The following is a 21883-nucleotide window of genomic DNA, read 5'->3' on the forward strand; positions in this document are numbered from 1 at the left end:
TTCTGTCTACACAGCAATGAGAATGAAAAAATATAACTGCCTGAAAAAAAAAATATATATATATATATAACTGCCTGCCACACAAAACGTGAATCTCACAGACACAACACCGAGCAAAAAAAGCCAGACAGAAAAAGAGTACATGTCGTTATTTCCATGTTAATGAAGAACAAACAAAGGTGAAAGTAATCTATGGTGTTAGACATCAGGGTAGTGACTGGGATACTGGTCACGTTCTGTGTTTAGATGGTTGTTACTTGGGTGTGTTTTGTCAGTGACACCGCACTGAGCCCAACATTCCTTACTGATCTGTGCGCTTTCCTATGTTATAAAGTTCTTCACCAAGAATGAATGAATGAATGAATGAATGAAATGAGTCATGGTCCTTCTCCCAGAAAAACTCTGCCAGGTGAACCTTCCAGGTGACTGGGGATCAGGAGTCCTGGAATAACGAACGCTCACGAGTTATCATCGCCTGCGGCCAAATACTCTCCAGTACCACGTACTGGAGCCCCCTTACTTGTTCCTTAAGCAACCTGTTAAGGGGGTTCCCCCTCTGGCTCCTGACACCAGCCCACCTGCCCGACGTGGAATTGACGCTCAAGAACCTCCCGGTCTGGGGTCACTCGGTGAGGAGGGGTGACCCAGGTCTGGAATGTGAGTCATCGTGCCATCCTGCGCCTCTGCACGCAGGCCCCGGAATGGCATCAGTATCCGGATGTGCCCAATCACTTCTTCCTCCTCCGTTCTAACTTGGGGACACCAGGTGCTCAGATCTTGTCTCACGCTTCCTGGATCCCCAGCCCTTCGCGGTTCTCAGACACCTGCTGTCCCGGTGACTTTTGCCAAGTTTCTTTCTTTTTTTTTTTTTTTTTTTTATTTAAGCTTTCCTTTCACAGGAAGACTAAGTCTGAGGCCATCCACATGATTGATATATTGACAGGGGTTTGATACACTATTGCAAGAATTCTGCCAGAATCAGTCATCAGTTTTACCAAAACATGCCCCTGCTCCACAACTTGAATAATGGAGTTCAACAGCTTTCATTTGGCCCTTTTATTGTTATTGGCCCATATATATATATATATATATTTTTTTTTTTTTTTAATTTTCCTTTTTTATTTTGAGAGAGAGAGAGCACAGGGGAGGGGCAGAGAGAGGGGGGAGAGAGAGAATCCCAAGCAGGCTCTGTGCTGACAGTGCAAAGCCTGACATGGGGCTTGATCTCATGAACCATGAGATCATGACCTAGGCCAAAATCAAGAGTCAGATGCTTAACGCACTGAGCCACCCAGGCGCCCCTTTATATATATATATTTATTTAGTGGGGGGGAGGAGAACACAAGCAGGGGAGGGGGCAGAGAGAGAGGGACAGAGGATCTGAAGCGGGCTCCGCACGGACAGGCTGACAGCAGGGAACCCGATGTGGGGCTTGAACTCATGAACCGCGAGATCATGACCTGAACCGAAGTTGGACGGTCAACTGACTGAGCCACCCAGGCACCCCCATTGATATATTTTTAAAGATTTTATTCGTAAGTAACCTCTACACCCAATGTGGGGCTCGAATTCCCAGCCCTGAGATCAAGAGTCACATGCTCTCCGGACTGAGCCAGCCAGACACCCCTCCATTTGGCCCTTGTAGATGCCTCCCTCTGTTCTCCACCCTGTAAGAGGGCTGACATATAGGGAGTGGATCAAGCAGCTCTGGCTCCCATTGGGTTTGCCAATGAGGGCACAAGACAGGGCTCAAGTGGCTGGCTCCCCAGCTCTTTTCTTGCCATCCTCAGCAGGAGAGCTGCCTCCTTTGACTGAAGTTCTTCTCAAAGGGCCCCTGGCCACAGCACCTTTTTCCAACCACTCCTTTCAGGTCGAGAAATGGTAATAGTTCCACTATTACTGGCCCTCGGTTTTGTAATACCCCTTAGAGTTTCCCTCCACTCTGCCCACACCTTCAGAAATAGTCCCTGTGGTAAGTCTTTCTTGCTTAGCCTAATTTCTAAGTACGCTGTGGGTTTCCTGCTGGGTCTCTGACCCATACAACACTGATAAAGATAACACTTGAGATGATACTCGGCAGGTGCCAAGTCGTCGGCCAGCATTTCACAGAGAGCATCATTCAAGGCTCACAGCAACTCTGCAAAGTAAGCACCGTTATTAGGCCCATTTTACAGATGAGCAAGTGAGACTCAGAGAGGCCCAACATATTACCAAAGCTCATGATGTCAGGTAGAGTTGGAGCCAAACTTTGTATTTTACATATTGACGTACTGAACGGCCTCCCAACACAACTAAGTTTATGAAAGTATCAAAATTCATTCCGAGCTCCTGGTCTCTCCCAGGGGCTAGAGCTACAGCCAGGGGGAGGTGGATCCTGGGAGCACGTTGTGGGGTGGGCATTTCAGCTAAGCACCCTGAGGAGGACTGATTTCACAGGGCGGGAGCGAGGAAATCCGTGAAGGCACTGAGGCGAACCAGGGCTGGGTTCCTCACTGCTAGGAAGGAAGTGGAGGGAATAAACCCCGTGTTGTTGACAGGTTAAATGCAAGGAAGGAAGTTCTCAAAGAATCACGGTGTTGAAGGGACACAACAGCCAGCTTGAAGGAGCCCCCGTTGGCTAAGCCTGGGATAATTTCAGCAGAAAGATAACTACAAGTTGTAATGGATTGGAACCCAGTGAGTGAAATGGGAATCCATGTTCACAGGGATATGAACAAACAAACACACGGGAAGAAGAGAAGGCTCTACCTTATAGATGAATGTCAACCAACGTGTTTCCACAGCATCATTTCTTTGGTATCTCTACCCAAGAGGCATAACTTGAATCTAATCATGAGGAAACATCAGGACTGCACTCTTCGAAAATGATAAGATGTGAGAGGACACCGACAGACGGAGAAATTGTTTCAAATTTGAGGAGACTAAAGAGGTAGGACCGCTAGGGCAGCTTGAGAGTGTTGATCAGATGCCAGGTTTATGAAGGACATTTTTAGGATAACCAGTAAGATTGGAATAGGGTCTGTGGTTGAAAGAGTGGTGATGTGTCATTGGATCATTGTGCTAGAGCACGTAGGAGAGTATCTTTTGGTTAGGTTTTTTTTTTTAAAAAAAGGTTTTAATTCCAGTAGAGTTCACATACAGTGTTGTATTAGTTTCAGGTGCACAATAGAGCGATTCAACGATTCAACGGTTTTACCCAGCGCTCATCACAGGTGCACTCCTTAATCCCCATCACCCGTTTCACCCATTCTCCCATCCACCTTCCCTCTGGTGACCGTCAGTTCTCTTTAATTAAGAGTTTGGTTTTTGGTTCCTCTCTCTCTCTCTCTCTCTTTTTTCCCCCAGTCATGTTTCCATTAAATACCCTGCTTCAGGGGCGCCTGGGTGGCTCAGTTGGTTAAGCATCCGACTTCAGCTCAGGTCATGATCTCGCGGTTTGTGCGTTCGAGCCCCGCGTCGGGCTCTGTGCTGACAGCTCAGAGCCTGGAGCCTGCTTCCCATTCTGTGTCTCCCTCTCCCTCTGCCCCTCCCCTGCTCACGCTCTGTCTCTCTCAATAATACATAAACGTTAAAAAAACAAATTTTAAATACACTGCTTCAGCTGTGGGAGCTCTTACAGGGCAGCATGGTGGATTAGACCGATCCTGAATTAAAGGTCAAACAAACCTAGATTAAATCACTTTACCTTCCGAGGCCTCAGTTTCCACATCTGCAAGTTGCAAGTAATGATATCTACCTCCCTCAGAGGATTTTTGTGGCACTTAAATGACTCACTCAATGAAGCCTCAATGTCAAGTCTTTCTGCTTTCTCCTTGAGAAAGCATTTGGTCTACAGAATTTCTTCTTTGATACAATGTGCATTACTGACGTCAACAAAACTGCCAATGTTGGGGCTGTCCAGAATGTGGAAATATCCCCATTTTGTGGAATTAACAGAGGATAATGATGCTACCTGAAGATCGACGCTCTGTTACTGGATTCAGCTCTTCCCTACATTTTACGAGCAACTGGAATCTTGCCCCTCTGAGATTCTGAAATGTAGGATCTACTGCGGGATGCTTTATTAAGGGAGTGCTTTTCCGCAGTTTTTACCCCATGACATATATTGAAACAATGATTTGTCTGGCACCAGTTTAAAAATACATGTGTATACACACACACACACACACACACACACACATACACATATATATATACATATACATACATATATATATATATATATATATATATATATCAACATGCAGCTTGTCTGTGACCACCGCCAGCCCATTGGCACACACAGGCACAGCTGCGAGCACAAACCATAACCAGGAAAGAGGTTGCTGTTACAGGAGACAGTTCAGGAAAAAGCTAAAAGCACGCTCACACTTTGGAAAAAGGCCCAGCTGTTTCCAGCTGCACTGTGCATTCGGCTGTGCTGGGTACTATGACCTTCAGAACAAGTCAAGGTCTCTACTCTCAGGACCCACATTTTGTCAATAGCGACCTATCATTGCGAGTTCTTTCATCCCCAATCCTGCTTTCTCATTGATTTCCTTTCCCCTCCTGTCTCAACCTTCCCTTTTATGGCTTCAGAGAGAGTAAACAACCAGAGCCTCAAGCCTCATCCCTCGCCTGGCTTTTGCCTGATTCATGAGACCGAAGACACTGGAGTCAGACAGAACAGGACTGAGCCCTGTAAAGTCCCAAGAGCTGCTAAAAACAGCTGCACCCGGCTCAGCATGTGAATGGAAAATTCTACAAGGGTGGCTTTACCTTCCATAAAAATTGTTACGGTCTTTCACCAAGGCAAGAAGGGGGTGAGGCAGGATTGTATGCATTGCAGGAATCTGAAGTTCACTTCGTTCCTAATAAGGAGAAAACTGCACACAGAGACACATTTACAAATCCTCTGAGGTAAAAAATGGTTATGAAACCCTGTCAGACACTGCCCTAAATTTGTCAAGCTCAGTAACACAAGAATTAGTATTGGAAGCAGTAGACCGATGTGGCTTTAAACAAACCCCCCTCCTGCTTTTCTTGGTGTTCGAATGACAGTGAACACACCCCAAAATGGAGACCACAGCCATCGGGTGACTCTTGAGAAATGGAAGGAACAAAGACTCAAAGCTGTAGAAACTCTAACCAGGACTCCCGCACAAACCCTTCCTCTCACTTCTAGAGAAGAGTAAAGATAAGGACGTGGACTGAAATAGCCAACAGGGTTTTAATAGAAAGGAAGTAATTGCAGCCATTCGGTTCTTAAAAAGAGGAGAAATTGGGGCGCCTGGGTGGCGCAGTCGGTTAAGCGTCCGACTTCAGCCAGGTCACGATCTCGCGGTCCGTGAGTTCGAGCCCCGCGTCGGGCTCTGGGCTGATGGCCCGGAGCCTGGAGCCTGTTTCCGATTCTGTGTCTCCCTCTCTCTCTCTCTCTGCCCCTCCCCCGTTCATGCTCTATCTCTCTCTGTCCCAAAAATAAATAAACGTTGAAAAAAAAAATTAAAAAAAAAAAGAGGAGAAATTATGGTTTGAATAAATCCAGAGAAAAAGGGTCATATCACCGCAACCACGTATTCGAAGAGTGTCTCAATTACAAGGGTTGCTTTACTTACTTTTTAAAGATCTTCTTTTTTTTTTAAGCGTATTTATTTAAGCAGTCTCTACACCCAACATGGGGCTCGAACTCACGACCAGGGGATCAACACGACTCCACCAATGGAGCCAGCCAGGTCCCCCGCCATATTTATTTTTTAAAAGAGTCTTAGCCGATTGCTTAGTCAGAGGATTCAAGAGACAGAAACCCTAACGCTCTGGCCATGCAATGTGTCCTTAACTCAGTGTTGGACAAATTCACCTCTTAATCCACACCATCTTCAAAATGAATTTAACCATCTTGGCTCTGGTACTTCCACGCCAGGTGTCCTTAGGCAAGTACTGCAAATTCTCCATACCTCTGTTTCTCCGTCTATAAATTAGGATTGCAATAATACCAAGATTCAAAGAAATAATGTCCAAAAGGGAGTCCGTCCTCTCCGAAGAAGATACGCCAAAGGCCACCAAGCACGTGTAAAGGCGTTCAACGTTGTTGTTCGTTTGAGTGGGGCAAACCTACACCGCAGATATAATTTCACACCCTCTAGAATGGTGTAAATAAAAAAGACAGGCGGTAACTAGGGCTGGTGACGCTGTGGAGTAATTGGAACCCTCACGGACCGCCCTTGGGAACGTGAGAGGTTGCACCTGCTTTGGAAACCAGCTTGACAGCTCCTCAAAGTGCCAAACAGAAAGTTACCATATGGATCGGCAATCTCACTCTTGGAATCTACGCAGGAGAAAAGAAAGCACGTGTCTATACAAAGACTCATTGGGGAATGTTCACAGTAGCATCATTCCTAGGGGCCAAAAGGTGGACACAACCCAAATGTTCTACCAACGGATGAATACACAGAATGTGTTATAACCATATTATGGAATAGTAGGTCGTCCATATAAAGGAGTAAAGTACTGATTCAAAATAGCACACAAAGTAGAAAGGGCCAGACATGACAAAACACATATCATTTGATTTATATTTAATGTCCAAAAAAGGCATATCCAGGCAGACAGAAAAGTGGGGTTTGGGTGTGGAAATAGAAAGTGGCCGTAAATGCACACGAGGTGACGAAAATAATCTAAATTAGGCTGGGGTTATGGTTGCACATCTCTATAAATATCCTAAAACTCATTGAGTTGAAGACTTGAAATGGGGGAATTTGGTGCTTCGAGGTGTGTGAACTGAATGGCTGAATTGCATACCTCAATTTTGCGATATGTAAATACTGCCTCAAAGAAGCTGTGAATTTAGGGGAAGAGAAAAGGTTATCTGTCCAGTTCCTGACATTGTAAGGACTCATGGCTTCTGGAAAGGCTTTACAGCACCTAAACCCAGGGTTGACAAAGCAGCTGGCAATTTCCATCAGCCTCTTGTAGGCTGTCCAGACAAGGACAGTAGGAAACTTCTGGATTTGCCTGAAAGCAACACCCTATTTATTTCGTAGTGACAACATAAGGTGAATTAAATTCAATCTGACACCCAGCTTTGTGTGGGTTGAGGCTGGCAAAAAGGTAAAGCCCTCAGGACCCTCCAGGCCTGCATTCCATGAGGCCAGGCAGCTGCTAAAATGACAAAAACCAAAGAAGATAAGGGCTATCTATTTGGCAAAAACAGAGCAGCCGGGGCACAGAGGACAAAGGTGGATTCGGCCTGGGGCTGGGGCTTGTCAAAGGTTCACAGCGATGGTACAACTCAGCTCCACCCTTCAAAGAAAATCAGGATTTTTCCAGGCAAAGAAGGGCCCAGGGGAAGATCTGGCATAAAGGCCAAGGGGCCTGTTTGGGGCCTTACAATTACACAGAGAATTCAAGTTGTAGTCAAATATCTTTGACTATATTTTCTGGATATTTTATTTATTTTTTATATAAAGTTTATTTTTAAGAGAAAGAGCACAGGAGGGGCTGAGAGAGAGGAGGAGAGAGGATCCCAAGTGGGCTCCACACTGACAGCACAGAGCACAATGCGGAGCTCGAACTCACAAACCCGGAGATTACGGCCCGAGCCGAAGTCAGAAGCTTAACCGACTAAGCCACCCAGGCGCCCTTATTTTCTGGATATTTTAAAACAAAGCCTCTCAAGGCCAAAATGAGTCTGGCGAATTCCCTTCATTGTTGATTTCACTTTTCCAGACCCAAACTGAAAGGTACAACTTCCATCTCCAAAATGCATAAAGAGGGTAAATTATGCTGACCTTAGCAATCCGATGGCTAAGAACTCCCACAGGCCAACTGCACTCCCAAGAGTGTTTTCCAGTGGATTCAGCATAGGCTTATCCTTTGGAAAAGGAGATGGGAAGTTGGGGGACAGGACCCCTGCCTTGTGGACTGCTTAAAAGCTGAACCAGAACTGAAAAGAAAATAAACTTTCTGCAAAGCTTAAGAATTGTCGTCATCTGATACCACATTATACCTTTTATGGCTACCATTAACAACTCAGGCAACAACAGATGTTGGTGTGGATGAAGAGAAAGAGGATCTCTTTTGCGTTGTTGGTGGCGATGCAAGCTGGTGCAGCCACTCTGGGAAACAGTGTGGAGGTTCCTCAAAAAACTAAAAATAGAACTACCCTACGACCCAGCAATTGCACTACTAAGCATTTGTCCACGGGACACAGGTGTGCTGTTTCGAAGGGACACCTGCACCCCCATGTTTATAGCAGCACTATCGACAATAGCCAAAGTATGGAAAGAGCCCAGATGTCCATCGGTGGATGAATGGTTAAAGAAGATGTGGTACATATGTACAATGGAGTATTACTCGGCAAGCAAAAAGAATGAAATCTTGCCATTTGCAACAACGTGGATGGAACTGGAGGGTATTATGCTCAGTGAAATTAGTCAGAGAAAGACAAATATCCTACGGCTTCACTCGTATGAGGACTTTAAGAGACTAAACAGATGAACATAAGGGAAGGGAAGCAAAAATAATATAAAAACAGGGAGGGGGACAAAACAGAAGAGACTCGTAAATATGGAGAACAAACAGAGGGTTACTGGCAGCGGGGGGGGGGAGTGGGAAAGGGGATGGGCTAAAGGGGACACTAAGGGGGCACTAAGGAATCTACTCCTGAAATCATTGTTGCACTAGATGCTAACTAATTTGGATGTAAATTTAAAAAATAAAATTAAATTAAGAAACGGAAAAAAAATGTGAAGAAAAAAAGGATTGTCCTCATCTGTAGAAAATCTTGTATTAGGCAAGCTCAACAGGGCTCCTCTGTCCGACTCATCCGCTCCTCAGTCAACATTATACGGGAACTCTGCAGAATGATAAGGCTAGGCACATGTCTCAGTCCTGGTGCCAATCATTGAGTTCACGTTCTCGCATCTGGGGCACGTGTGGTAGGTGGGAGCCTGAGATCCACGCATTTAGTTAAAATGCAGGGAGGAGACATTAGAATCCACCCAGGAGTAGAGTTGGTGGGGAGGGTGACTGCCTCTGTGGGGGAGGAAAGGAGAAGGGAAACTTCTCTGAGGAAGTGACATATCAGCTGAATCTTAAGAAGTGCCGAGCACGAACAGGGAGAGTGAAGAACATTCTAGAACAAGGGGATGGTACCCAGCAAGGGTGGAGAGACCATTTGTCTTTGGACCAATCTAGATGACAGAAGCCTGGCAGAGTGGGAGGCTTTCAACCAGTCACGGAACCCTCCTTCCTAATAAGAGGAAAGAGAAACCAACTTCTTAAGGCTCTACACATTTGACATGGCTAAGAAAAGCTACAGCTGGGGGAGTGGGAGGGTCACCTCGTGGGCCACAGACCCCATTTCTAGCAAAATATCCCTGCACCTTCCAAACCAAACGTTCATGGTTTTTGGGTTGTTTTTTTTTTTTAATTTGTTTCTTTGTTTGTTTGTTGTCACACACAGAAGTTTTGGAATAGTAACACTCAACCTTCAAAAAATCAGTATCTAAGAAGTTAGTCTGTGTCCCCTCTTTTTGAACACCGAGTTCCTACAATGTGCCAGATCCTTCCAACAGGCTGACAAGGAGCCAAGATGTCTGCTTTAAATCCCACCAGCAAATAGCAGCCACATCTGACTCCCCAGGGTAAACAGATCTTTAGATCATTTATTCAACGCACTTCACAGACCTCTTAAGTCTGGAATGCATTCTAATTGACCCCTGACTCCAGTTCCGTGAGGCCTGATGGCCCTTACTTTTTCTTTCTCTTCAATCTACTTTGATCTTCCTCGGTATAAAATTAAGATGAGTCACCGAAGCAAGAGATGTCATTTCTGAACATTAAGTATTCATAATATTTTCATTACGTTGATTAAGTCCAAATATTAGTATCTTAATTTAATGAAGTTAGGGTCATGTCTCTGGTTCTTCCTCAGAAATCCCAGAAGATGGCATAATTAACAAAGCAAACTTGTTCGTGTACATCATCATTATTAGGCCAACTATTTTTGAGAGTAATACTTGGGGCTATGTAAAATGCACATTAATCAACTAAACTACATCGTAGGGCAATTTCTGATTTGCAGAAATTATAATCTTTTTAAAAACTCAAAAAAAAAAAAAAAAGCCAATCAAAATCTCCAGCGGTCCTTGGTTCCGTTGGGTCATCAGAAGCAAGTAAGCTTGTTATTCCATAACTTAAAACATAGAAGACACTGTATTTCTAGGTGCCCTGTTCCTATCAGGGTGAAATTGGCAAGATGACACAGGTCTGAATCATCCTCTTGAGAGAAAAGAACCGGGAAAAAATAGCCTAACTTCATGAGGAAGGATAAATAGAAAATTCAGGAGAGAATATGAGCCACAGAATACCCCAAGAACAAATCCATTGATCAGGGAAGGAGGGCAGACAAAAATGCAGCACAGATGGGACCATTCACAGGTTACAAACTACTTCCCCCTGATGTGCCCCCATCTCTTCTGGAGAAAAAAAACCCTAATACTAGCATTTCCTTGATTATCTACATAAAGGTGAAGTCTGTCACACCATTTATCCTCTTCTCAAGAGACCACATTTCCTTGAAAAGAACCGATTCCCCATTCACCGATTCCCTTTCCTGGAAGTTGACAAAAATTGGTATCTTCTAACAGATACATGAAGAGATTGTTCAAGCTACCTGTAAGGTTTACCTCCCCAAACTTTCCTCCCCCTGCAAGCCCACCCCTTACGCCCAGTGGATCTTGGAAGCTCCGTGAACATAATGCGTTTGAGGAACATGAATTCGGGCTGGGTCTAGAAGATATCAGCCCAGTCACTGGGGCCACAAGCATGAGTTCCCAGGACCATTGTGACTCACATCCGCTCTTCCCTGACTCAAGAGCTTGGCATCTCAACATCGCATTTCTATAAAGACTGGAACTAAAGAGATCAGTCAATCTCAGATATGGTAGAGTCAAGCTAGTATGGAATCTACAGCAACAGGCCTCCCCTACCAAGGGCATTGGGGTACATGGATGACACAGAAAACCATCAGCTCTGGTCCATAGGCTGGCTCCAGGGGGAGAGAAAAATGAGAAGGAGGGAGTCTGCCTTCCAGGTCCGTGATCTCCAGTTTTCTTCCTTTCTCTGTTTCATCCCGCCAGGCACCATGACATTCCTTTCCGACCCCCACCCCCCACCCCATCTCCAACAAAACCTGCTGTCAGGTTTCTTTTTTTCACTCATTCAGATTTTAATGTGAATTCCAAAGAAACTCCCACGGAATCATATTACGAATGCTCCTTTGTAGCAAGTGAGGCAGAAATCATTGGTCACTTTTTAAATCTTTAAATCCAAGGAACATTCGACCAGTGCAACACCCCCTAAAAGTCCCTAACCCAGGCAAAACCACGCAACCCAGGTGAGCAACTCAGAAGTAATTCAGAAGGAAAGTGGAGGTGTCTACAGATGGATCTTTTCTGCAACTGGAAACCATGCCCAGCTATGTCAGAGGATTAAGAGGGTGCCATCTTGTTGCGGACTGGAATAAAGAAAAGAGGTGGGGGAGGAGAGAGTTTAGAGGGGGGCGGGAGATGGAGGTAGAGAGAGGAAGCAGGAAGGGCAGGAAGCCCTGACTTCACAACAGCTTGTGAAATTTATTAGGCAACTTCTTTATTTTTTTAAATTTCTATTTATTGGGGGTGACGAGCAATCACTTCAAGACCACACGCGAACCCCCTTTCTGTGCCCCTTTTGTCCTCCTGAGCACCTTCTCCTCTGGACTAGGCACAAGTTCTTCCCTTCTGAGGCTTTCCAGAGGACCTGCTGCTCCTTAAGGAACTTACTATATGGACAGGGGGGGCCACGTCTCGTTTTGTGCTTTAAGCCACATGACCCGGCCACCCTGGTCACGCTGACTGCAGCAACTTGGGACCCAGATGAAGGTCAATCATCTATAGAGAAGGCCGGGGCACCCTACGAAGTGATGCGAAATGAGAACAGAGATGCTCACCCATGCCGTTCCCACGTGATGCAAAGCGAGACTCTGGGTGTATCTGAAGGGGACACAGTGAGAAATTGGTATAAACAGAACCACACAGACTCTGGCAGCAGAGTGGAAAGACGCAGAAAGTATAAGCCATGGGGCAGGGGGCACCAGAGATGAGTGGAAGCTCTGAGGCAGGGGTAGGAATTTCAGATAAGGAAAAAGAAGCAGGCAAAGCAAAGGAAGGGAACAGGGATGAAGACGCTGGGACACAAGCGTGGCTGACTTCTCAATGTTGCTGCGATGGCGTTGCTATCATCCGACCATTTTACCCAGAGTGGGGAGGGCGCCTGGTACATGTACACCCGTTACCATAGCTCCCAGCCACATGTCCAAATGATATTTGGGGTATACGGGGTTAAATAGAATATATTACTTAAATTAATGGCACCTGTTGATTTTTCTTGCTCTCTAATGTGGCTGCTGGAAAGTCTAAAACTACATTTATGGGGGCACCTGGCTGGCTCAGTCAGTTAGGCGTCCGACTTCGGCTCAGGTCATGATCTCACGGTTTGTGGGTTCGAGCCACCCCTCCCGTCGGGCTCTGTGCTGACAGCTCAGAGCCTGGAGCCTGCTTCAGATTCTAAGTCTCCCGTCTCTCTCTGCCTCTCCCCCCACCCCCCTCGCGCGCTCTCTCTCTCTCTCTTAAAAATAAACATTAAAAAATAAAAATAAAATAAAATTACATTTATGGCTCACAGTATATTTCTACTGGGTGGCGTTGCTCTAGTTCCCCATGAAGCCATTTTGTCTGTGAGATTTCTTTCCCCTGACCTATGACTTCTTTGAGAAGCCTAATAAGCCCCCAATCGCTACAGTCAACTACAATAATCTTAAAATGTCCTAAACAACCAACCACCGATTCGTATGTCAACTAAAAGTGCCCTCAAAATAGAACGGACTCAGATTTCCACACAGCAAGAGCAGTAGTTAAACAAGACAGCCACTTAAGTTTTCGGTTCCCTTCCCTCCTCATGACCAAGCACTATACTCAGGCCGCCCCAGGGAAGGGACACTGGCTTCCAGAAAGGATCCGACATACACATAAGACAGAAACGACTTCAAGGGCTCACTCCTCTACATTTTTGAAAAGCATGGAGCAGCACATTTGTTTTCCATTGTTTCACTGATCTGTAACTGCTAACCAGAGGTGTAAAAGTCCATTTCCAACAGATAAATCAGGTTGAGAAGCTGGGGTGTCTGATTAGAATCCTCCTTTAGAATCGCAGACCCTCGGAGTGGAAAAGACAACGCCATCTTGTCTAACACTTGATAAATGAGGCGCCTTTACAGCATTTCTCCTTCTCTGTGTCTCCATGTCCCTTGGGCTTGTGCACCACTGAGGAAACTACCCATTCTAATCCCAGACTGATGGGTTTTTATATCTCCCACCACTAACCCTGGATTCTTCTCCCAAATGCACAAATCTTTTCATTATGTGAAGATAGCGATTCTTCTTCAAATCTTTTTCAGATCGAATATGCTTTTTGTTTGTCTTGGTCCTCTGTAGAGAAAAAATGGGGTTTGGCCTCTTTCCAAAGCTATCTTTGGAAGCTGCTTTGTCAATGCCTCCCTTAAAGCATGGTGATTATACCTGAACGGTCTGCATCATACTTGATCCTAGCAACATGTAAGAGAGAAGTGGGGCTTCTACCTCCTTCATTCTGGACACTGAATTCCACATAGACAACTATATGCTCATGACTCCCCCACCACACTTTCTTGAGTCCTGATTTCTTTTATCTCTACAACGTCACGTCTTCCAGCTTTTGGAAAACCACATTTTAAAAAGCACTCTATGCGATATCACCTCACACCTGCTAGAATGGCTGTTTATCAAAGGACAAGAAATACCAAGTCTTAACGAGGATGTGGAGAAAAGGGAGCCTTCTGGTACTGTCAGTAAGACTGTAAGTTGGTGCAGCCGCCAGGGAAAACAATATGGAGGTTCCTCCAAAAATTAAAAATAAAACTATCCTATGATCCAGCAATCCACTTCTAGATATTTATCTGAAAAAAACAAAAACACTAGATGAAAAAGATATGGCAGTCCATGTTCACTGCAGCATTATTTAGGATAGCCAAGACATGGAAACAACCTAAGTATCCGTAAGTGGGTGCATGGATAAATAAATAAATGTCGTCGAGGTCCATCCATGTTGTCACGAATGGCAAGATTTCATTCTTTTCTATTTTTTTATGGCTGAGTAACATTTATATATAAAAAATATATACTTAAATATATATTTAATATATATAAAATATATTTATATATAATATATAGATTATATTTATATATTAATATATTTAAATATATGTTATATTTTATGTAAATATATAAATAATATATAAACAATATAGGTATTACTTATATATATTTATATATTATATAAATATATAAATAACATATTTTTAAATATATATTTAAATTTTTATATATATTAATATTTTTTTATATATAAATGTTACTCAGCCATAAAAAAAATAGAAAAGAAAGAAATCTTGCCATTCGTGACAACATGGATGGACCTTGAAGACATTATGCTAAATGAAATAAGTCAGACAAAGAAAGACAAATACCACATAATCTTACTTATATGTGGAATCTGGAAAAAACAACACCACCCCCACCAAGAAAACAGTCACAGATACAGAGACCAGATTTATGGTTGCCAGAGATGGGGGGGGCAGGTAGGCAAAATGAGCAGGGGTCAAAAGTTGCAAACTTCCAGTTTTAAAATAAATAAGTTTGGAGGGTGTTCAGCATGGTGACTGTCGTTAATGACGGCATTTTGTATTGTGGGGGCCAAGGACAGTCCACTTCAAAATGTGCCATTTTGGCATTTTGATTATTTTGAATAAAAGTTACTTAAGAAAGAGTCAGTGCAAAAACAACATCCTGACCCTCCCCTCTCCCCTTTGTGTCCAGAAAGCAGGAAGTAAATCTCCCATGTGAAAGCTACTTTCCCTGTATCAGATGAAGACACATCCTTATCAACAGAGGTAGGAAATTCAGAGCTGAGAAGAATATATAAACAAACCTTGGTACTTCTATTAATTCACTACCTCAGCCCAAATCCTGTTTAGAATTTCTTACTGATTGAAGCTCCCCAAAATAAGTTTTCTTTGTCCTGTCAATTCCTCACAGACTTATTGTCTCTTTGTCTAAAATGGATAAAAGCTGGATGCCCTCGTCATTTCTCTGGGTCTCACTTTCATTACTGGGTCTCTTCATGCCGTAATTAAATTTTGGGGTTTTTTCCCCCCTTCCCGTTAATTCCTCTCATGTCAAATGAATTTTTAGACCAGCCAGAAGAACTTTGAAGAGAAGAGGTAAATTTTTTCCTCTCCGACAATATATTTGAAAATTGCTATTCAGAAAGGTCTTAAAAGTTCTCATCACACATACAAACAAGTTCTCATCACGGGAAAAACAAAATTTATAGTGCTAACCATTTTGCAGTATCTACAAACAGTAAGCCATGCTTTACAGCCGAGACTAATAGGTTATATATCAATTATACCTCAATTAAAAATAAATCTTAGGGGCACCTGGGTGGCTCAGATGGTTAAGTGTCTGACTTCAGCTCAGGTCGTGATCTCATGGTTCGTGAGTTCAAACCCCACATCAGGCTCTGTGCCGACAGCTCAGAGCCTGGAGCCTGCTTCGGATTCTGTGTCTCCTTCTCTCTCTGCCCCTCCCCAGCTCACACTCCGTCTCTGTCTCTCAAAAATAAATAAACATTGAAAAAAATTTTTCTTTTAAGTAAAAATTTTAAAAAATCTTAAAAATAAATAAAGAGGTTGTTTTCAAGTGGTTGGGGAGAAAAAACAGGTTTCTAGGTCTATGAAGTTTTGTATAACAACATCTAAAACAGGCACCTGGTTCGCAGCCCTGGGCGTCTCTGAGAATTACCTGGACATGGAATGAATGAACACTTAAGGCGAGGTCCACCCAGGTGGTCAGGCCCTTTGGGAAATGGTACTTGGCCTTAATGAAGCAACAAGCTCAAGAAACCGTGAATCTGATCATCATATTGATTCCAGTTGCTTTTCCCTTGGCTGTGAATCTGAATTCCTATTTTGATTTGAACTAGCAGGACTGAATCAGTTCAGTGTAAACAACTTAAGATCATTCAACTCATTTAGAACGTGGACCAAAGGGAAGGTACCGTTAATTTAGTAACCACTGAGAGCTAATTGAAATCAAGTTAAAGGAATACCAGGCTTACGAGACCTGGTTTATACAATTGGCAGGATCGCGTGCTAGCTGGGTACCTTGAGCACATGCATGCAATCACATTCCTTTAAGGCCCTCTAAATGTCTGGTTTGATTCCAGGAAAGAACTTGCAAATAAAAAATTTTGAAGTCGTCCCCTGCTCCCATGTTGAAAGGATGGGAATTTGCAACAGGAGCAAAAGTATTATTAAAATGTCCGAGGGCGCCTGGGTGGCTCAGTTGGTTAGGCGACCGACTTCGGCTCAGGTCACGATCTCATAGTTTGTGAGTTCCAGCCCCGCGTCGGGCTCTGTGCTGACAGCTCAGAGCCTGGAGCCTGCTTCAGATTCTGTGTCTCCCCCTCTCTCTGCCCCCTCCCCTGCTCACACTCCGTGTCTCTCTGTCTGTCAATAATAAATAAACGTTAAAAATTAAAAAAAAAAAAAAGTGTCCGAACTGCCATTCAAATTTACTTTATGAGCTTTATTCCCGATTGTAAATAACATCACCCTTAAAGGAGAATTGGGTTTGATCTTTTATGGGCACAGCCAGCTCTCCCCTCAACCCTTTGCCCTGTCTCGAGACTGCCGCACACTTTTGAAGTTGAGTCTACAGATCCAAAAAGGCAGCATGGCATAGCAGCAAAATCAAGTCAGATGGTTGAGCTCTAGCTCTGCCCTGCTCATCACTATGTTTCAGTTTCCTCATCTGTGGCATGGACATGAGTCGGATCATGAGTTACATCTGGGAGCAGAACTGCTGGAAAGATTTTTTGATTAACATTTAAAATGGTAACGGTCTTCCCCATTCAACACTTTTTTTTTTTTTTTACTATTTTTGAGAGCGGTTTATTCAGTACCGATCGTGCAACGTTTACTCACAAGAACAAAAGTTAAGAGACACACACGTACCTGGAATCCTATTGAGCGTCACCCAGAAATGTTCATCGGGGCTATAGGTGTCCTTGGACCAGGAAAGCAAGTCGAGTGCGTGCTGATCTTGGAGGACAAAGTTGGCGAATTCCCTCGTGAGGGCCACATAGGCAGTGCCAAAGTAAATGGTCATGTTGTGAGGAGGTGGAGGTTTTAATTTTGTCGTTTTAATCACGTAGGAGTTTTTTTGGTGTAATAGCTCTTGGTGGACGTATTTAGTCCGCCCGATAGCATGACTGGGGGGCAGCACCCCCGGGGTAATGTTTTTCCCTTTAAATCCTTTCAGATACTGAACTATCTCCTTGTTGGTTTTCAGGGGAAAATCTTGCCCACACATGTTGATGGCGTACCTCCATGGCACCTCGGAGGCCGCGAGATCTTTGATGCAGTTCAGGTCGGCCTGGAGCCTGGAAATCCCACCATAGACCACTGGCTCCATTTTAGAAGCCAGAAAAGCATTTGGGAAGCAGTTTAGTAATTGCTTCACCGCATTTTTAAATGTGTCCGTCGCCTTTTCATCCACGTGAACACAGTAGACATTTTGGGGCATGTAAATCGCCCTAAAGAGTCTCTCAAAAGTGCCAAAGTCTTTGTGGATGGTCACTGTGTAAGCCAAAGGGAACCCCGCTTCTTCCTTAGAGAGCGTTTCTGTTATATAGTGACTTTGAGCCATGTAGTCATAACAGGTAGATTCACGGAGGGTAGTTTTCAGGGCATTCTCTGTTGGGTAAAAAACCTTCCCCTTAAAAATCTGATGACAGACTTCTGCTAACAGCGAGGCATTGGACAGAGATGCCCTCAGAAAACGCTTATCCTCCCTTAACTCGTTCTTATAAACAAATACAAAGATCAGGGCCATGATAAGAGACACACTAAAAAGACAATGCTTCCAAGAGACCATCATTCAAAGCCAGAAAGTGAGTAAACGCCTCTTGAGATCGGATCAGAGTGTAGATATATTTAACTTACATTGCCTCCGGAATCCATAAATCATCCTCTGGGGACTCGCAATTCTGATCGACTGCTCTGGGCCCTTCCAGGCGACGGTTTTGTCCTTTTTCTTTCTTCCTTTCCGGCTCATTCGCGGCTGTGTTTCATTTCAACCTCTCTATGACACATTTCTGAAGTAGCTCCTGGGGACATCTGCTCTGCTCTCTCTTCGGTGAACCTGCCACCTGTTACCACACGAAAACCAGCCGCCTCGGGAAGATTCTGATTCTGATGTGTCCCCCCGTCCCCACATTAAAATCACCGAAGGGTGAGGTCACCATTCCACAAGTGATCCCTCTAAGATTTCTACCGTAGCCTCTTCTCCCGGCCAAAGGTTGCCCACTATGTCAGCTCCCCAACTTCCTGTTAATCATTGCGTTCAACTGACTGACTTTGTTTGCTTAAACAGCACTGCCAAGTTAAAAGCTTCAGCTCTAAGCATGTGAACACTGCCTGGAGAGACACTCTGTCAATAAATATTTAGTGCTTAAAAATTAATTGCTTAACCCTGTCTTTTTCCACACACACACCCTCCTCCCTATATTGGCCGGCTGTGCTATTTTAGCAAGGCATATGACTGGCTGCTGAGCCAAATTCTTTCCAGGGCTTAATTTTCTCTGCGGCGAGGTGAGGTCCTTTAAAAGGTACATTAGCAAACTTAACGCCACCGCCTAACTTACTACACAAAGCGACTGGGGGACTTGGTGAATAAAGGTTAATTAAAAAAAAAAAAAAAAAAAAAAAAGCCACCCCCAAAAGGAACAGTTGTGGTTACCCAGAAATTGTGTAAAGGCTAAAACTGAAGTTAGTGAAATGTCAGGTTGATTTCACACCCTGCCCAAGTTGGGTACCCTTGGAGTAGACTGACGCCCTGAGAGGTAGGAGAGAAAGGTTGTCTCAGTCTGGGAGGTTCCAGAACTCAAGGAGAGAGGCTTTACAAATGTACGAGCGCTTCCAAAGGAGTATCCTGTGTAAAAAAAATGAATTTTACCACCTTCAGAGGTCAGTCATGAGATAACATACAATGAGTTCATGGCCACGCCCAGCGACACCCAGGGCTGCAGAGAGGAGAGGGAACAAAAGCCCCCTCCCCCGTCATGAGTCAAGAAAATGACACAATCATCACTTCTCCTTTGCAACCTTTTTTACACTTCCCTTATTCTTTGCTCCGTGAGTCGATGCCAGTTAGATGATCTGTCAAAGACAGCATGGATCACTTTTACTTTATTTGGTAGCTTGATGCATGTGGGGGTGAGAGCATGCCGTGCCCACTCACAGAAGTTAGCGCTGCACTCACATCTCTCTTGTCTGTTTCTGGCTCCCACCATTGTCTGCCCGGGCTAGACGATCAAATATTTATTGATCGAGAGAGCTCTAGTTTTCATTTCCCTGTTTCCCTGATCACATTAGTGTAAGATTCCAAGTATTAAGGACTTCTCATCTTTGTGTATGTACACGTGGGTACAGCCAACGTCTCTATTTTCTCAATGCATCTTCGTTATAAATACCACATAATAGGGGCACTTGGGTGGCTCAGTCGGTTAAGCGCCCAACTTCGGCTCGGGTCACGATCGCACGGCCGGTGGGTTCAAGCCCCGCATCAGGCTCTGTGCTGACAGCTCAGAGCCTGGAGCCTGCTTCGGATTCTGTATCTCCCTCTCTGTCTCTTAAAAATAAATAAACATTAAAAATTTTTTTTTTTCTAAAAGACAACATAATATTTTAGACTGCTTTGTAAACACAGTGTTTTCATGTCGGGCAGTCTATTTACCTCTTGCCCATAGACGGACACGTTCTGACTTTTCCTGAGAACACCAGGGCGATGCCCGTGTGCAGCCCGTGTCTTGCGTTTACCATCATTGCCACGGGGCCACCGGGTCCTCGTTGGGCATCGTCTTCCCAATCATCACCTTAGAACACAAGACTGGAGTTAGTATCTCGTGTTGTTTTTCCCACCCCAGTTGAAAGCTGACGCGTTGATGAGGTGATTGTCAATTTTATTTTGTAAGCCTCAGGAGCAGGAAACGATGATAGGGCCATTCGTGTGGAAATTCTCCAGAACTAGGTGAGTCAAGTCTTACTTGTTTTCTAAATCCAGTTCTGGAGCATGATTCAGATGCATTCAGTCTTGTCAATAGGACCCAAAATAGAATTGGATCAACCCAAATACCTGTTTACGTAATATTTCTTGTGTGCTTAATGGCCTAAGCCACCCAGGCACCGCCCCGGGAAATGCATGTCTTTTCTTTCCTTTTGTTTTTTCTTTTCTGTTCTTCAAAAATTGTATTGGCTTGTGTTTCCTTTGATGTGCCCTTTTAAGTTTTATTCACTGAAAACTTGTATGAGAAAATGGTTTTTTTTATTCATTACTTTATTTATTGTTTAATTTACATCCAAGTTAGTTAGCATACAGTGCAACAATGATTTCAGGAGTAGATTCGAGAATACCCCTTATCTGTTTAGCCCACAACCCCTCCAGCAACCCTCTGTTTGTTCTCCATGTTTATGAGTCTCTTCTGTTGTGTCCCCCTCCCTGTTTTTATATTATTTTTGCTTCCCTTCCTTTATGTTATCTGTTTAGTATCTTAAATTCCTCATATGAGTGAAGTCATATAATATTTGTCTTTCTCTAATTTCGCTTAGCATAATACACTCCAATTCCATCCACGTTGTTGCAAATGGCAAGATTTCATTCTTTTTGATTGCCAAGTAATACTCCATTGTGTATATATACCACATCTTCTTTATCCATTCATCCATCGATGGACATTTGGGCTCTTTCCATACTTTGGCTATTGTTGATAGTGCTACTATAAACATGGGGGTGCAGGTGTCCCTTCGAAACAGCACACCTGTATCCCGTGGATAAATCCCTAGCAGTGCAATTGCTGGGTCGTAGGGTAGTTCTATTTTTAATTTTTTGAGCAACCTCCATACTGTTTTCCGGAGTGGCTGCACCAGCTTGCTTTCCCACCAGCAGTGCAAAAGAGACCCTTTCTCCGCATTCTCACTAACATCTGTTGTTGCCAGAGTTGTTAATGTTAGCCATTCTGACAGGGGTGAGGTGGTATCTCATTGTGGTTTGGATTTGTACGGAAATGCATCTCTAACGGCTGGCTGACTTTTCTCCGAATCTACAGCTCCCTGAATTTATAGTTGCAGAGCGAAGGACATTTATAATTTAGTGCTTTGCTGCAGTTGAATCCTTAATTGCACCTCACCTGAACTTTTTGGCACTGTTACAAAGCCCGCTGATGCCAGAGAAGCATTCACAGTTATGTCAAATAGAATCTTCAACAATGCTAAACATTTTTAAAGACTAGTATCAGGGCTCCTGGGTGGCTCAGCTGGTTAAGCATCCGCCTCTTGATTTCGGCTCAGGTCGTGATCTCACGGTTTGTGAGTTTGGGCCCCGTGTTGGACTCTGTGCTTCCAGCACAGAGCCTGCTCGGGATTCGCTCTCTCCCGCTCTCTGCCCCTTCCCCTCTCGTTCACATACTCTCTCTCGAAATAAACATTAAAAAAATAAAGACAGAACTAGTACCAATCGGTTTTGGTTTGTTTTTCATCAACCCAGTCTATCTGATGCTCTCTCTCCTTCTTGGTGCTCATGTAGGAAACGTGGGAAACGCTGGTTCTGATCCTCCCGGTTTTCCTGAGACCCCATGCAACGTGCACCATTCATTCTCTTAAGTCCTGAGCTCTGATGCATTTGCGTTTGTGCGAAATAATAGAAGGGAG

At 44.1% G+C, this 21883-nt stretch overlaps 1 protein-coding gene across 3 annotated transcripts; it reads right to left on the minus strand.

Moving 5' to 3' along the window:
- Positions 1 to 13962: 13962 nt before the first annotated feature.
- Positions 13963 to 18725, minus strand: LOC123608050 (N-acetyllactosaminide beta-1,6-N-acetylglucosaminyl-transferase-like). 3 transcript variants are annotated; one of them, XM_045497427.1, is made up of 2 exons: positions 17132 to 18723; positions 13963 to 14011 (listed from the first exon to the last, which is right to left on the minus strand). In XM_045497427.1, exons 1-2 carry the CDS (start codon positions 18054 to 18056, stop codon positions 13974 to 13976), a joined length of 963 nt encoding a protein of 320 aa, XP_045353383.1. In that variant the 5' UTR covers positions 18057 to 18723; the 3' UTR covers positions 13963 to 13973. The 3 variants fall into 3 exon arrangements, with proteins under 3 accessions (XP_045353383.1, XP_045353381.1, XP_045353382.1); XM_045497425.1 differs by lacking the exon at positions 13963 to 14011 and adding an exon at positions 16683 to 16979 and having other exon boundaries at positions 17132 to 18725; XM_045497426.1 differs by lacking the exon at positions 13963 to 14011 and adding an exon at positions 16683 to 16976 and having other exon boundaries at positions 17132 to 18724.
- Between the last annotated feature and the right edge of the window lie 3158 nt (positions 18726 to 21883).

This window comes from Leopardus geoffroyi, chromosome B2 (genome assembly GCF_018350155.1).
Source record: "Leopardus geoffroyi isolate Oge1 chromosome B2, O.geoffroyi_Oge1_pat1.0, whole genome shotgun sequence".
Taxonomy (NCBI): Eukaryota; Metazoa; Chordata; class Mammalia; order Carnivora; family Felidae; genus Leopardus; species Leopardus geoffroyi.